Source organism: Sesamum indicum, linkage group LG11 (assembly GCF_026168435.1).
Source record: "Sesamum indicum cultivar Baizhima isolate 11 linkage group LG11, ASM2616843v1, whole genome shotgun sequence".
Lineage (NCBI taxonomy): Eukaryota > Viridiplantae > Streptophyta > Magnoliopsida > Lamiales > Pedaliaceae > Sesamum > Sesamum indicum.
The window spans coordinates 2,154,041-2,167,484 of record NC_142667.1 but is presented as its reverse complement, the minus strand read 5'-3'; the positions used below and the strand labels follow the sequence as shown (position 1 = coordinate 2,167,484).

The 13,444-nt window shown below is 39.9% G+C and overlaps 1 protein-coding gene across 2 annotated transcripts; it reads left to right on the top strand.

Moving 5' to 3' along the window:
- Positions 1 to 8,086: 8,086 nt before the first annotated feature.
- On the top strand, positions 8,087 to 12,164 carry LOC105173229 (peptidyl-prolyl cis-trans isomerase FKBP43). 2 transcript variants are annotated; one of them, XM_011094910.3, is made up of 12 exons: positions 8,087 to 8,257; positions 8,461 to 8,534; positions 8,898 to 9,130; positions 9,378 to 9,517; positions 9,858 to 10,146; positions 10,328 to 10,450; positions 10,605 to 10,838; positions 10,952 to 11,225; positions 11,328 to 11,415; positions 11,533 to 11,574; positions 11,697 to 11,745; positions 11,846 to 12,164. In XM_011094910.3, exons 1-12 carry the CDS (start codon positions 8,245 to 8,247, stop codon positions 11,928 to 11,930), a joined length of 1,644 nt encoding a protein of 547 aa, XP_011093212.1. In that variant the 5' UTR covers positions 8,087 to 8,244; the 3' UTR covers positions 11,931 to 12,164. The 2 variants fall into 2 exon arrangements, with proteins under 2 accessions (XP_011093212.1, XP_011093211.1); XM_011094909.3 differs by having other exon boundaries at positions 10,602 to 10,838.
- The last annotated feature ends 1,280 nt before the right edge of the window (positions 12,165 to 13,444 follow it).

The following is a 13,444-nucleotide window of genomic DNA, read 5'->3' as shown; positions in this document are numbered from 1 at the left end:
CCCACCAAAACAGCCTCATCGTCTAGATCACCTCTTAACTTGAGGTAGTTCCGCACATATGATTGCTATCTCACAGTCCACCCGACACATCGGCATGTCCCCCTCTCGCTTAGGGAAGCCAAGATGAATTTTGAAAATCTGATATCATTCTGCCCAAAAGATATTTTCGAACCACGATTGACAGTTCGCTCAACATATTTCACACAACTGCCAACCAACAATAACGAAGTTGGACCATAGCTGCTTGCTCTCTGAAGCAGCCCAAAAGCGCACAAAAGGACTCTACCCAACATAATCTCTGTGGCAGACATCCCCCAAAACCATACCATCGTGAAACGGCTCACTGAAACTAAAGCCTACACAATTGTGCCGTAATCCGGTCTGATCTTGTCTTAACTGACGGTCTCAACCCAATTTGCCTCTACCTACCGTAGAGCTCGTGTGCCAATCCAGATCTTCAACTGGGCACAACTCTCCTTCAAGAACCCGGGATTATCCGGGCTCTGATAACAACTGTCACGGGTGTACTCTTTTGTCTTGCAGCGGAATATATTTTTCGCCCGTGCGGCACCTCAAGTTACACCCAATTTTCGACCAGGCTTTGCACATCTCAGAAGTTACACCCAATTTGTCTTACACATCTCAGGCTTTGCACACCCAATTTTTGACCAGGCTGTGCGCTCACCTATCCGAAATGCTCATGTTCGCCAAAGCTCTCGACATATCCTCCTTAGCGTCTCTCTTAGCGGCCGGCCCCGACTAGCTAGTCTGCCGCCATGCATCTCGCCCACAATCTCCGAACCTGTTGACGCATTCTTCGATGGCAAGGAGCATCCTCGCTTCACCTTGGCATTACGACGCTCTGCATGCGCCCGCAACGCCCGTCTCATGCCCAATGCTCGCTTGGTGCATCCTCGGCACACGCCTTCGTTGTCGCTGTCTTCTATGCCTCACCCAAGTATGACTGCATCATAAGTCCGAGGCCCATTCGATATGCCGACATCCTGCCTTGATCTCGCATGGCATGCCCGACATCCCTTCTTGCCTTTTGGCATGGCATCACAATATGCCCACAGTGCGGCGTCGACCCACGATCGCTCATCTTAGCCAACGGACCTCCATGGATGGCTAGAACTCGATAGCGCGTGCCATGAGTTGGATCACGAGGTCTTGGAGTGCTTGCCTCGATCACCCATTCGCACGAGAGGTGTTGCCCCTAATATCTCGCAGCACGCGAGGCAACCTTGCGCGTCACACAGAGCCTCTCAGCCGCTTTTGCGCCCAACGCAGGCCATCTTGGCCCTGCGCTGTCCGTTGGGTTCCCATGCCTTCGTGGGACTCTAAGCACTCCTTTGAGTTGCCTAGAGCCGGCTCTTGAAGGCCCCCATCATGCCTCCAAGAGATGCTCATTTAGTACAGACATTGTCTAATGCCACTGCCGTCGTGCACGGGGAGGGCTGGTGAGGGCTGGCTGGAGTTCACCACTGCATGCCCCCTTTATAATAAGCTTAAAAACATTTTCTCTTATTCCAAGAGTAGAACACTAAGATGGCCGAGGAGCGCACTTTTTTCCGAATCTCCTTCAACCGATGTCCAAATGATGTGCCGCTTGAACCATAGCGTATCCTACGACTTCCACATCATAACTCTAGAGTTTCAGCCCCATCCAATCATCCATCGCTGAGGAATTGCCCACGCAATACTCTGAAACTATAGTCTCGCCACTGCACCGGAAGACTCTAAACATCATCGTCATTTCCTACCCAAACGGAACTATCTACCTCTGAAACGTCTTGGAGGTGCTCCCAACACTCCAAGGATCGCTTCATTGAAACAGTCTTGCAACTATCCAAGGATAAAGCCCTCTGTTTCACACATTTCTCTCCTGCTCGAGCGCAGGGTGGCGCCTGATCATCGCCCTTATATTTCCGTGGCCAAACGTCCTCAGAATGACTTCATACTTGGCAGATAGCATCCCCACATATCAAGGAAGCTCCCATACGAACAGTATTGAAATCCCCAATCGGTGAGAGTCTTTGCTTGAAGGCTATTTTTGGACCTGCGTGCTGGTCGGCATCTCCTAGTCGCCCGCACATCCTCCACAAGTCACTACCATCCGTCTAACCCAAGGAGCGGCCAGTGAAACCTAGGACGTCCTCCTCAACAGGAATGGGTAATGCAGCTTTAGGGGGGAGGGACTCCTGACCTCCGTCTCAACCTCGCCCAAGATGTGATCCAAATCCTATTTTGTAAATTTCCCTCAAGTGAGTATAAAGCAAGCTGGGAGGAATTAAATATTCAAAAAAAAATGAGAGAGTCACCTGATTCTATGAGAGGAGGCCCGCCATAGGAGCCGGAGGACTAGCGAAGGGGTTTGGGGCACTATCCACCACTACGTCGAAATTCAGAAATGAAGTTTCTTCTCCAGCAAGGGGATAACCCTAAGCCATGAATTGTTCTTTGTAGACGAGGAAGTTCTATTAGAGGTTGGGCCTTGCTATCTTAGCCACATCCTTCTGGAATTCTCAGTCTTATGATATTCCAGGAGGCAACTAACCTAGTAATCTCCAGGTAGTCGTGATCTTTGTTAGTATTGGGAAAATTGAGCTTAGCCTGAGTAACCGCCCTCTTGACCTCCTCTGCTTGGTCCTCCTTTAATGCAGTGACGTCCCTCTGCAGTCTTTTTATGTCTCTTTTTCCTGCTGATAGTGTCCTACGACATCTTTCTTGGCCTCCTTCATCTTATCAATCTTCGTGTTCAAATGTTCCACCCTGTCCTCCAACTTTCACCTTTAGGCATCCCGTTTAGAAGGAGGAGGTACCCCCTAAGGACGAGAGAAGACCTCCTCATACAAGAAAACCGCCTAGAATATAGAGGGTAAGTAGAAAAGAGAACAACCAAAAAACAGGGAATAGATAAGAGCAGAGTTGCTTACCTTGACCAGACTCGAGGATATCATCTTTCCAAACTCCTCTAGGGGCACGGGAAGAGAAGACGTGTGTCCCCTAGGGTAAGCAACCCCTTCAAAAACTCGACAGCCAAGGAGGATTCCTCCCCCTTTCCTCGTTCAAGAGAGTGGCAGGTATATACACTTTTGGAAGAGGAATGGTGGGACTTGAGAAGGGTATTCCCCAAGTCTCGAGGAAGAGGGGAAGGAGGAGAAAACATGGCAGAAGGACGAGTAAAGCTGGTTGGAGGAGTGCCTAAGGTACTTACTTTAACCCTTCTTTAGGAGGTCCCTGGCGTCCCTATGGCAGCACGGTTCCCCTTAGATTCATTTGAATCAGGGGTCCCCCTAGAGGATTTAGACTGATGAGGGGTACAAACTGCACGACTTCCCCTAGAGGTGTAATCACGAATCAATTTGCTAAACATGATATTCTTTGCCCAAGAGAGATTGAAGTAGCAGTCAGAATCATATCCCAATAGATTATCAAGAGTAAAGAAAAATAAAAAAGCTATAAAGGTCCCCAAAGGCTCGATCCGAAAGCTCAAACCGAAATGCCCCAATAGTATTTCATCAATTAGAGCTCTGCAATCATAGGGCCTCTCATTCAACTCCTCCAACAGGGAGAAGGGGGCAACTGTCCTGTTAGTAGAAGAAAAGGCGATAGAAAGAGGGCAATCATGGATCCACCTATTTGGAAACATCCAAGAATGAGGAGGAAAGATAAAGAAGAAATTATTCTTCCAAAGTTTTGGGGATTGGGAGCAGAGGGAAGGGCACCCCTTGAGGGGGAGAAAAATGAAAAACTCCAGTCTTAGTGTGTTTCAACTGAAATCACTAAGAAAATACCTTGGTTGTCATAGAAGCTCCATGAAAATGAAAAATCATAAAGAAACTAGCCAAAATACAAAACGAATTTGGTGCAAAGTGGTTCAGAGAAACTTGAAAAAAAATGGGTAATGTCTTTATAAAAGTGGGAAATGGGGAAACGGAGACTAACCCTTAGTTGAGGAGAAAAGAAACTTAAGCAATTGTAGGGAGGAGAATGGGGGCGACTGTCAGGATGAGGGAATATAAATAGTACAAGATAGGGAATCTGGAACTCCTCCAACAAGTTAGGGATTGCAGGGAGCTTGAGGCAGGAGAGGCCCCAGTCTGCCGTTGATTAAGCTACCTCCTTCTCATCCCTCTCTAGGAGAAGAACTCTCTTCCTTATTCCCCCCCAACCTCCTCCTCCTCCTCATCCTCAGATTGTTCAACTAGTAGATGATGGGCAGCCATCGTAGCTTGCCTTAGGCTCCACCTGATGCCATTTGCATAGTCAAACTAGCCAGGGCCCGCCTTTCTTGAAAGTAGCTTCAGAGATATCATCACCTGGTGGAACTTCCCTTACAAACCTTACCGATTCATCTGATGAGGCCATGGATATTTAAGAAGAATAAAAGAAAAGGAGGCACGAGCAAGAAACAAGAAAGAAGAAACTTACAAACCTTTGCAAATGGAACTTTCTGTCTTCGAAGGTGTAGAAGAAGGAAGCGAAGGTGAGGGGTTGAGCACTCTGAAATGAAGAAAAGTAGAGAGGTTAAACCCACATCCAACCTCATAACCGCCGTTCATTGGGCGGTTACCAAACAATGCGGGCATTGAAAGGGGTTAGTTATCAAAAGTCCCCTTAGGCAGCAGCAATGATAGCTCGGCCTAGCACATCAATTCTGGAAAAAGACAGAGCGCGAAGTCCCAGGTGGTAGATAAAGGCGAAAAGGAAGGAAGCCAAGGATACCCGATGAGGAAGAAACCCTATTTGGGCAAGGATGGTAGCTCTTCCAAATGTGAAACCCTCCTACTCTAAGAAGGAGTTGACGGACGCCCTCTTCCTCAGAGTGGGGCGAACTGAATGATGTGCATGCTTAGGGTGGCCCAATCCAAGAGAGCAGGAGGGCTTGTGACAGCCCTACCCCTGACTCAAAACATACAAGCCTATGAAACTAAAAAGCCTAGGGCGAAGGACGGATACCCTAGGCACCCCCCTGACTTGGCCTAGAATTACACTACAGCGAGGTTTCCAACCCAAAAAGCTCATACACATGGCTGCTCACTCCCCCACGTGACATCTAATTGACTCGCGAGTCAGTTGCTACTCCAGACCACATCAGCTCTAGAATGACAGTGTAAGCAAGAAAGTACCCCCTGGCTACTAGGGAGTCCTAGAAGCTAGGACTCACTATAGGCAAATGGTCTCCCAAAATGGAAGGAGACTTCTAATTACGCATATCCAGCAATGGATAAGGATAACCTACCCTTATCCAACCATCTCAATTAACCTCCGCAGAAATCTTGGCAACGGGATAGACCCCCAGCAGAGGCGGCACTCCCCTATATGTGTAGGTTTGGTCCCTCAAGTGAGGGACGTGCTAACGTGTTTTTTGCAAGTTCCCTTCTCAAGATTCACATACACTTTTGACCCAAGCGTTGAACAATAGTCCAAATCCATAGAACTCGTGCTATTTTTGCACGCATCATAGTAAAATTTTTCATTAATATACTAAAGATATAGGACAAAAGTATTTTTATTGATGTTGAAGATATTTATATGCACTTAATTATAAAAAAACTTAAAATTCAAGAATTTTTAATTATATATCATAAAATTACAAAAAATAAACTGAAAATTGAATTCTTTCCGAGTTTGCAACATGTCTTGAATTTTAGTTTTGATATAAGTAATTATTAAATAATGAGTTATTTTATAAATATTTATCAATCAAGTTAGTGGAATATAACAAAAAAATATATTAGGGATAATTACACTCTTCTCTCCTGAGGTTTGGCGTAATTATACGTAGATTTCTTGTGATTTGGAGAATTACATCTAGCACCACTGAGTGTGCTTCCGTCTAATAATTAAGTCCATACATAAGTCAATTTTTTTTTACTTTGTTGATATTAATAAAAAAAAATTAGAAAAAAAATCTATATTTACCTTAAATTGACTTATTACTGATTTATTACGGGTCCAATAAGTATTTTTGCGACCAAATTACCCTCATAATTTACGCGTTTTAATGTACGTGAGGAGGTACTGTTATAAGGGTAATTTAGTAAAAGAAATATTATTTGACCTGCAATAAGTCATTAATAAGTCAATTGAGGTGAATATCAATTTTAATTTAGTTTTTTGTTAATATCAACAAATTCAATGAGTTTTGACTAACAGGGGGACTTATTTGTTAGAAGGAAGTAAATCTCAGGGTGTTAGATGTAATTTTTCGAATCATAGGAATTTATGTATAATTACACAAAATCTCAAGGGAGAGAAGTATAATATCTCAATATACTATTAACGGGTCGAATAATCAAATACAAAACTTGGAAGGTTGGTAAAAATAAAGAGAAAATATATAGATTAAAATTTATGCAATTTTGTTTTTGGCATACTAATTATTACATTTTTGTACTTAAGGTTAAATAATCATTTCGTATAATGTGCATAAAGTAGGTTTGGAGCAGCCCAAAAAGAAGAAAAAAATACAAGGCCCATGATGCCCCCAGGAGGCCCAGGCAGACCTCCCCTAGAAAATAGAAGTCCGACCGACCTAATCCAAGAGGTCTCATAGGGCCACAAGGAGGCCAGACAGATGTCCCCCAAAAGATAGAGGTCTAGCAAGTCCTTAAGGACACTTAGCGCACCCACAGAGAAGGACCATAAACCTTAACGGACTTGCAGTTCAATTGGGAGAAGGCTCCTCAACCACTTCCTTAAACATCTTGGGGTCTCAACCTTATCCCCAAAAGACCGCAACTGTCTCCCCGATCTCCCAACACCCCTCAAATCTGAGGGGAAACAGCCAGCCATTGAAGGAGGATCAACATTATCCAATAACTTTAAAGCCATGATCCCCTCAAATTTGTGACATTCTCCAACAACCTTGTGGTTGCCTATAAATAGAGCACTCCCCTAGTAGGAGAAGCACAATTCCAACACTCCAACATTCACATATTCACAAGTTCAGAGGGACACCCCATTCTTACCCTCATACGTTCATATGTTCTTCACTTTGAGTCTACCTACTATACTTTTTATCCTTTTTGCTGTACCATATCACCTTAAAGGAGCATTGTAATTCCTTACTTAAAGCTTGAATCCGTATCAATCTCTCTATTGTACATGAAATCCAGCAATAATACTCTCGTCTTCACTCATTTAACCATTTTTACCTTTCAGTATTTGTTTCACCACTTTCCACTTTAAGTGGACTGAACATTATGTTTTTTGCTCGCATGATTCATTTGATACGTGTACTTTTTTGCATGCATCAACATAAAACATAATAGAGAAATAAATACAAAACATTACTTGAATACGAAAGTAATATTAACGTGTATTTGCTGGTATTAGCAAAAAAATTGAATGAAAATTTATATTTATTCTCTATTGGCTTATTACTCACTTACTCTAAGTAAACTAATATTTTTTCTGAGGAAGTATAGTTTCTCATTATAAGGATAATTTGGTTAGAGAAAGAATTATTCGACCGACAATAAGTCAGTCAAGGGTAAATATAAATTTTTATTTAATTTTTCTTTTACTAATATCAATAACTTTGGTGAATTTGGGTTGATGATGAAATTTATTTATTAGATATAACAAATTTCATGGGTACTAGATGTAATTTTTTAAATTAAAAATATATATATTATTCACCAAACATGAAAAGTGTGATGACGATGGCAATAATACTAGATTACAAGTAGTAACTCTTGTGGTCCAAGAACTTGGACGAGGCGAACCAAAAGAAGATGGGAGAAAAAATACAAAACATGATGTTTCTAAAAGAAACTGTTACAATGTAAAGGAGTAGTAATCCTCCTTTATAAGTTTGTTGCGATAGCTGTTATTTAAATTTCAATAAAGAAGGGATGAGGACCCCGACAAGCTTCCCCTACCCTTGGGTGTTTAGTTTTGAAAATAAACAAAAAAAGTAATAAGGTTGAATTTGTTAAATATTGAAAAAGTTGAGGACTTACTTGAGTAAGTATTAAATTTAAAGGACTGAAACTGAATAATTTGGAAAGTGACGGTCATAAATTGTAATTAGCGCGACATATACATACACATAAATCGGCTGTTCGACTCCCGCTGTACAGCAACTATATAACGTGTAGGGTTTAAAGATTTTGAACGAATAAACCCTAAACCTCTCTCTCTCTCTCCCTCCTTCAAAAGAGAGGGAGAAGTACTAAGCAACTATCGTTACATTTGAAAAATCCCGAAGCTTGAATTTTTCTACCAGTAGGAATGGCTTTCTGGGGTGAGCCCTTCTCTACTAGCGTGTGCGTTGTCTCGAGATTGTGTGTTTTCCGGCCCGTCTGTCTGAAAATTGAATTATTTCATTTTGTTCAAGTTTGATATCTTGTTATTTACAGATTAGAAATACTTAATTTTAATGTTGGATTTCGTTTATATGGATTGACAGAATTGTGTGTGTACACTAAATTCGTCGATGTGTTTCAGGCATTGAAGTGAAACCCGGAAAGCCTATCACTCATTCTTGTGAAAAGGCTAGAGGAAGGCTCCGAATCTCCCAGGTAATATTTTTTAATAACCCAGAAAGCAAGTAAAAATTTACTTGCTTTGCATTTGAATGGTGATACTGTAATGTATTGTTTGTTGTATCACGCTTTATTTTGTAGCAGTAGTAAATTAAGGACGTAATGCCCATTGGACTTGAGTGAATTTTCAATTAGTAGAAGAAGAATTTTTACTTTTGAATTGGTTTCTTGTTTATCTGCTAAGAGAAAAAAGGCTCCTTGGAGATCTAGGTTGGCGATGTTAATGATGGGAAGATTGCTTACTTCATATCCAGCCTTAGATTTTATTTTTCTGTGTAATTTAGTGTTAAAGTTTATGGAGGCTCCAATTTTTAGCATATGCTGTGATTTATTTTTTAGGCGACACTGGGTATTAGTGATGCAACCAAGAAGAGTATAGTGCAGTGCAATGTGGGTAAAAGAAGTCCAGTTTTACTCTGCGCCTTGCTGCCCAACCAAACAGAATCATGCCATTTAGATTTGGAATTTGAGGAGGCAGATGATGTGGTATTTTCTGTTATTGGCCCTCGAAGTGTCTACCTTACTGGCTATTATGTCCGACAAAGTCAGCAGTCAAATCCCCATAGTGATACGTATCCTTTTTTACTTACTCATCCTCTGTAATTCTTATGATGGTCTCACAAAGTTATTCTGTGATTTGCTTTACTGACCATTTATTAATATTTATATCTTGAAATGCAATGATGGTTTTCATGGCCACAGTACTTTATCATGCTTATGCAGATTTCTCTTGGTGGGAAACTGCTGCTTTATTGTAATCAAGCTTATATTTAGTATTTATGTTCAAAGTTCTAGGTTTCCTTTACTTTGACCCAATAGAGAATCATATGGGGTGGATATTGAAAATTCCCAGACAGAGGGATCTAGTTACTGTAGTGAGGATGATAAATATGAGGATAGTTTCATTGATGACGAAGAATCGGAAGGTTATTCACCATCCCCTGTTTCAAGCAGCAAAGGTATGCTCGCAGGCACCCAAGACTCAATTTTTGTTATTATAATTGGATGTTCGTGCTGGATGGTATTAATGTAGTTTGTCAAATTTCTAATGTATGTCATGTTTAGGTATGAGCCATAAATTATTGGAGAACCTTGTCACAATTATGCGCTGTTGAATCGGAAGATGCTTATTAAATCTTATGTTGTTGCCTTCAATCTTGTTAAATGAACTTTCTTGATCCTTTTTTATGGTTTGTGTTATTGTTTATCATCAACTATAAAACTATGAAGACATCCTGATATTTCACTTTAGTTTCTGAAAATATGTGTTTCTTTTATTTATGGATGAGACGGTGCCAGAAAATGATAAGCTGAAGAACAGAAAAGATCATGGTAAGCGACTTAAGAAGAAGTTCCAAGTGGTTGAGTCAGATGATGACACTATTTCACGTGAAAGTGAAGATGAAGATGGCTACCTTTTATCAGTTTTTAAGAGTAAAAAAGCTGCAAAGACAACTTTGGATGGTGTTGGAGAAAATATTGCTCAGGCAACAACAAAAATGGGCGATAAGTCGAGCAATGATGGTAAATGTGGCAGTAAATCAAAGGAAAAGATTGATCCAGAAGATATAAATGGCAAACCAGAGAGGTAATCTAGCATAAATTGTCATCTCTGCATTAACATTTCATGTGTGATTTTAGTCAGTTGTCCTCCAGTCCAGCCATGTGAAGAACTTCAGAATGAATTATACATACACAACTTTGTAAACCACTCTTATGTGTGTGTTACTTGCCATTGATTATTTTCTGCTTTCCTGTGGTGTGAATAGTGCAAAACCGAAAAGAAAGAGAAAAGCATGCTCTAATGAGGAGAAATCATGTGAAGTTGAGAGTGATGACCATAGCATTCTCAGAGAAGATAAAGAGCATGAAGTTGAAGTCTCTACAAAACTGTAAGAACATTGTTTCTTTGACCTGTTAATAATGGCCAGCTCATGGTGCATTTTTATGCTTGTGTGACAATTATATGCTTAAGTCTCTTCTCCATTGACAATTCTCGTCATAAATCCTTAATTGGCTTTCATCATATAATACATACTCAAGCAGAGAAGTTGGAGCCAGTCAGTCGGTGCCTCCTCCAGAATTGAGCTCTGAGAATTGCAAAAAAGCAAAGAAGAGAAGGAAAAAGCTTCTCTTGGAAGGGGCAAGCACAGAAGGAATTGGCATGGAATTTCACAAAGTTGATGAAGGTAATAAATTGGAGCAGGATTTACTGCATGTTGACACCATAATAAAGGATCTGCCAGCAGCAGATGGAGATCAGGATCAGCACAGCGATGAGTTAGTATTATTATCTTATCCGCTCTTCTTTGTGGATGAGGGAATCTTAAGCAGCAGCAATTACTTGCATTTTCTAGTAATGTGGTTTTATAAACAGAAATTTCCACTTGCAGCATTTTCGACATAAAATCTGAGTTACCTGCTAATGTTGGTCAACCTGAGAAGAAAATTAAGAAAAAGATGAAGAAGAAGAAAACTCAAGATGAGGGAGACTTGAAGATGGGTTTGCCTAATACGAGCGATAATCAACAGAACACAATCATGAAAGATGAGGATCAGACTAAAATAGCAGAGCCAATTCAAAAGAGGACCTTATCTAATGGGTTGATTATTGAAGAGATGGTAAATGGACCAAGAGATGGAAAAGCTGCTGCTGCTGGCAAAAAGGTATATTTATGTCAACCTGGTCACATATGATAATATTTTCATTTTGGTCTTGATATATTTATGATCATGCACTTATGAGTAAATAAATGAACCTTGATTCAGGTGAAGATTTATTACACTGCTATGCTGAAGGAGAGTGGTCATATTTTCGACTCAAATGTGGGCAAAACTGCCTGCAAGTTCCGGTTAGGTACAAATTAGTGTCTTTTCGCTACATCATGTTGTCACTGACCCTTCCTCACAATTGTTACTTGAGTCTTTGTTGATATGTTTTACTTACATCTTACACCATTCTATCCTTGTTCAGGTGATGAAGAAATTATCAGTGGATGGAACATTGGGATCGATGGTAGATATATTTTAAACCAATACATAGTCTTCATGCATTACTCTTTTACATCTCATATTTTCTTCACATTCAATAACCATCCCCGGAGTTCTAACCTTAATCTTAACATGTGATATGGTCAGGTATGCATGTCGGTGACAAGAGAAGGCTAATCATCCCACCATCTATGGGGTATGCTCTGAACCTTTTCCGCCTCTCATTTGCCAAACTACTTTTGCTGCAAATATGACATAAATTTCTTAAACCTAACGTTTTCTTATGTATTGTGCAGTTATGGGAAGCATGGAGCAGGCGAAAATGTTCCCCCAAACTCATGGCTAGTGTATGACGTCGAATTGGTAGGTGTCCGCAAATGATTTCACATTTTTGTCTGCCTTACTTTACCCTTTGAATCCTTCCCTTCCAACTTGTTGCCCCTAAAAATCTGGGAAGCAAAATGAGGATTGAGGCAATAATTTGGTGAATGGCTGTCTGAAGCTAAAGGCCTACGTGAGAAGGCTGAGCCTTTTCTTTCAGTTTATTCTATTGAAAAATCTTCTGTTTCAAGTATTAATTAAGTATACATAAGATGTTGGAATACTCTTAGAAAACTTGGGTAAGTCTTGATGGCGGATGCATACATGTTAAGACACCTATGTTCTTAATCTCTTTCTTTGATATTATTACACTCATGTTTAGCTAACTAATAATCATAATTAAGCGCCTAATCCTACCAACTAAATCTAACCACTTGCACAAAGACATATATGCACAAATTTAAATACAAAATTTTAAACAAGATTCAATACAAAATTTGAATTCTTTGAAGTGGGCATGACACATTAAGTTCCCAACACTTTTCTTCTTAATCAATAAAGAGGACAGGAAGCTTATCGAACTCAACTTGCATTTATCAATGCTTAATTCTAACGACAATTTTAAATTTAAGGATAAATAGATTAGGCTCTAATAAAATTTGCTATAATTATGAATATTCTTTTATTATTTGAAAAATTATAAATATTTTCCTCATAGTTGATGAAATCATGTAATTTTTGAGTAAAAATCTGAAATTGTCAATTTTGTTTGTATTTTTTTTAATAAAGTAAAACATTATAAAAAGATTATCTCCTTAATCCATAAAAGAATTTTAGAAAATTATAAAAAAATAAGTAAAATTATAAGGTTAAAAGCAGACACCTCCCAATATTTGGGTTGTTTTGAACTTTGCCCCCAATTGTTTTTTTTTTTTGCAATTCACCTCCTAACCTTTTATTTTTGTAGCACTTTGCCCCTCAATTATTTTTTTTTTCATTTGAGGCAAATCTAATTGAAATATTCCGTTGTGTGGGATGTACGCATATTTGGACGAATTAGGGTTGCGTAAAATCATAATTTCACACATCAATTTTTAAAAATAAAAATAAATTAAAAAAAAAGCCAAAAACCTATCATTGTGCAACTCCTCCGCCGTCCAAGCCATTGCCTACCTCCTTCGTGGCTGCCCATCGACACCCACCTCCAATGGCTGCACCACCACCTTCGCAACAACAACCCTCCTTAGCAACTGCAGCCACCTTCTTCATAAATGGGTCTTCTTTATCAAAAAAAGAAAAGTAAAAAAACAATGTCACTACATTCGCCATTGCCGACCACCTTCACCATTACAACTTTTTCATCCCTCACTCACCACCTTCGGCCCCGACCACACCTCTTCTGATTTTTCTAATATATTTTTTTTTCAATTTAGGGCATGAAATTACAATTTTACCCCAATTTAAATTCATCAAAAGCACGTGTCTTAATATAGTTGAAATGTTCCTACTTTATTCCTTGAAAAGTGACAAATAGGGCAAAGTGCTAGAAAAATAAACATAGTGTTTGGATTCGT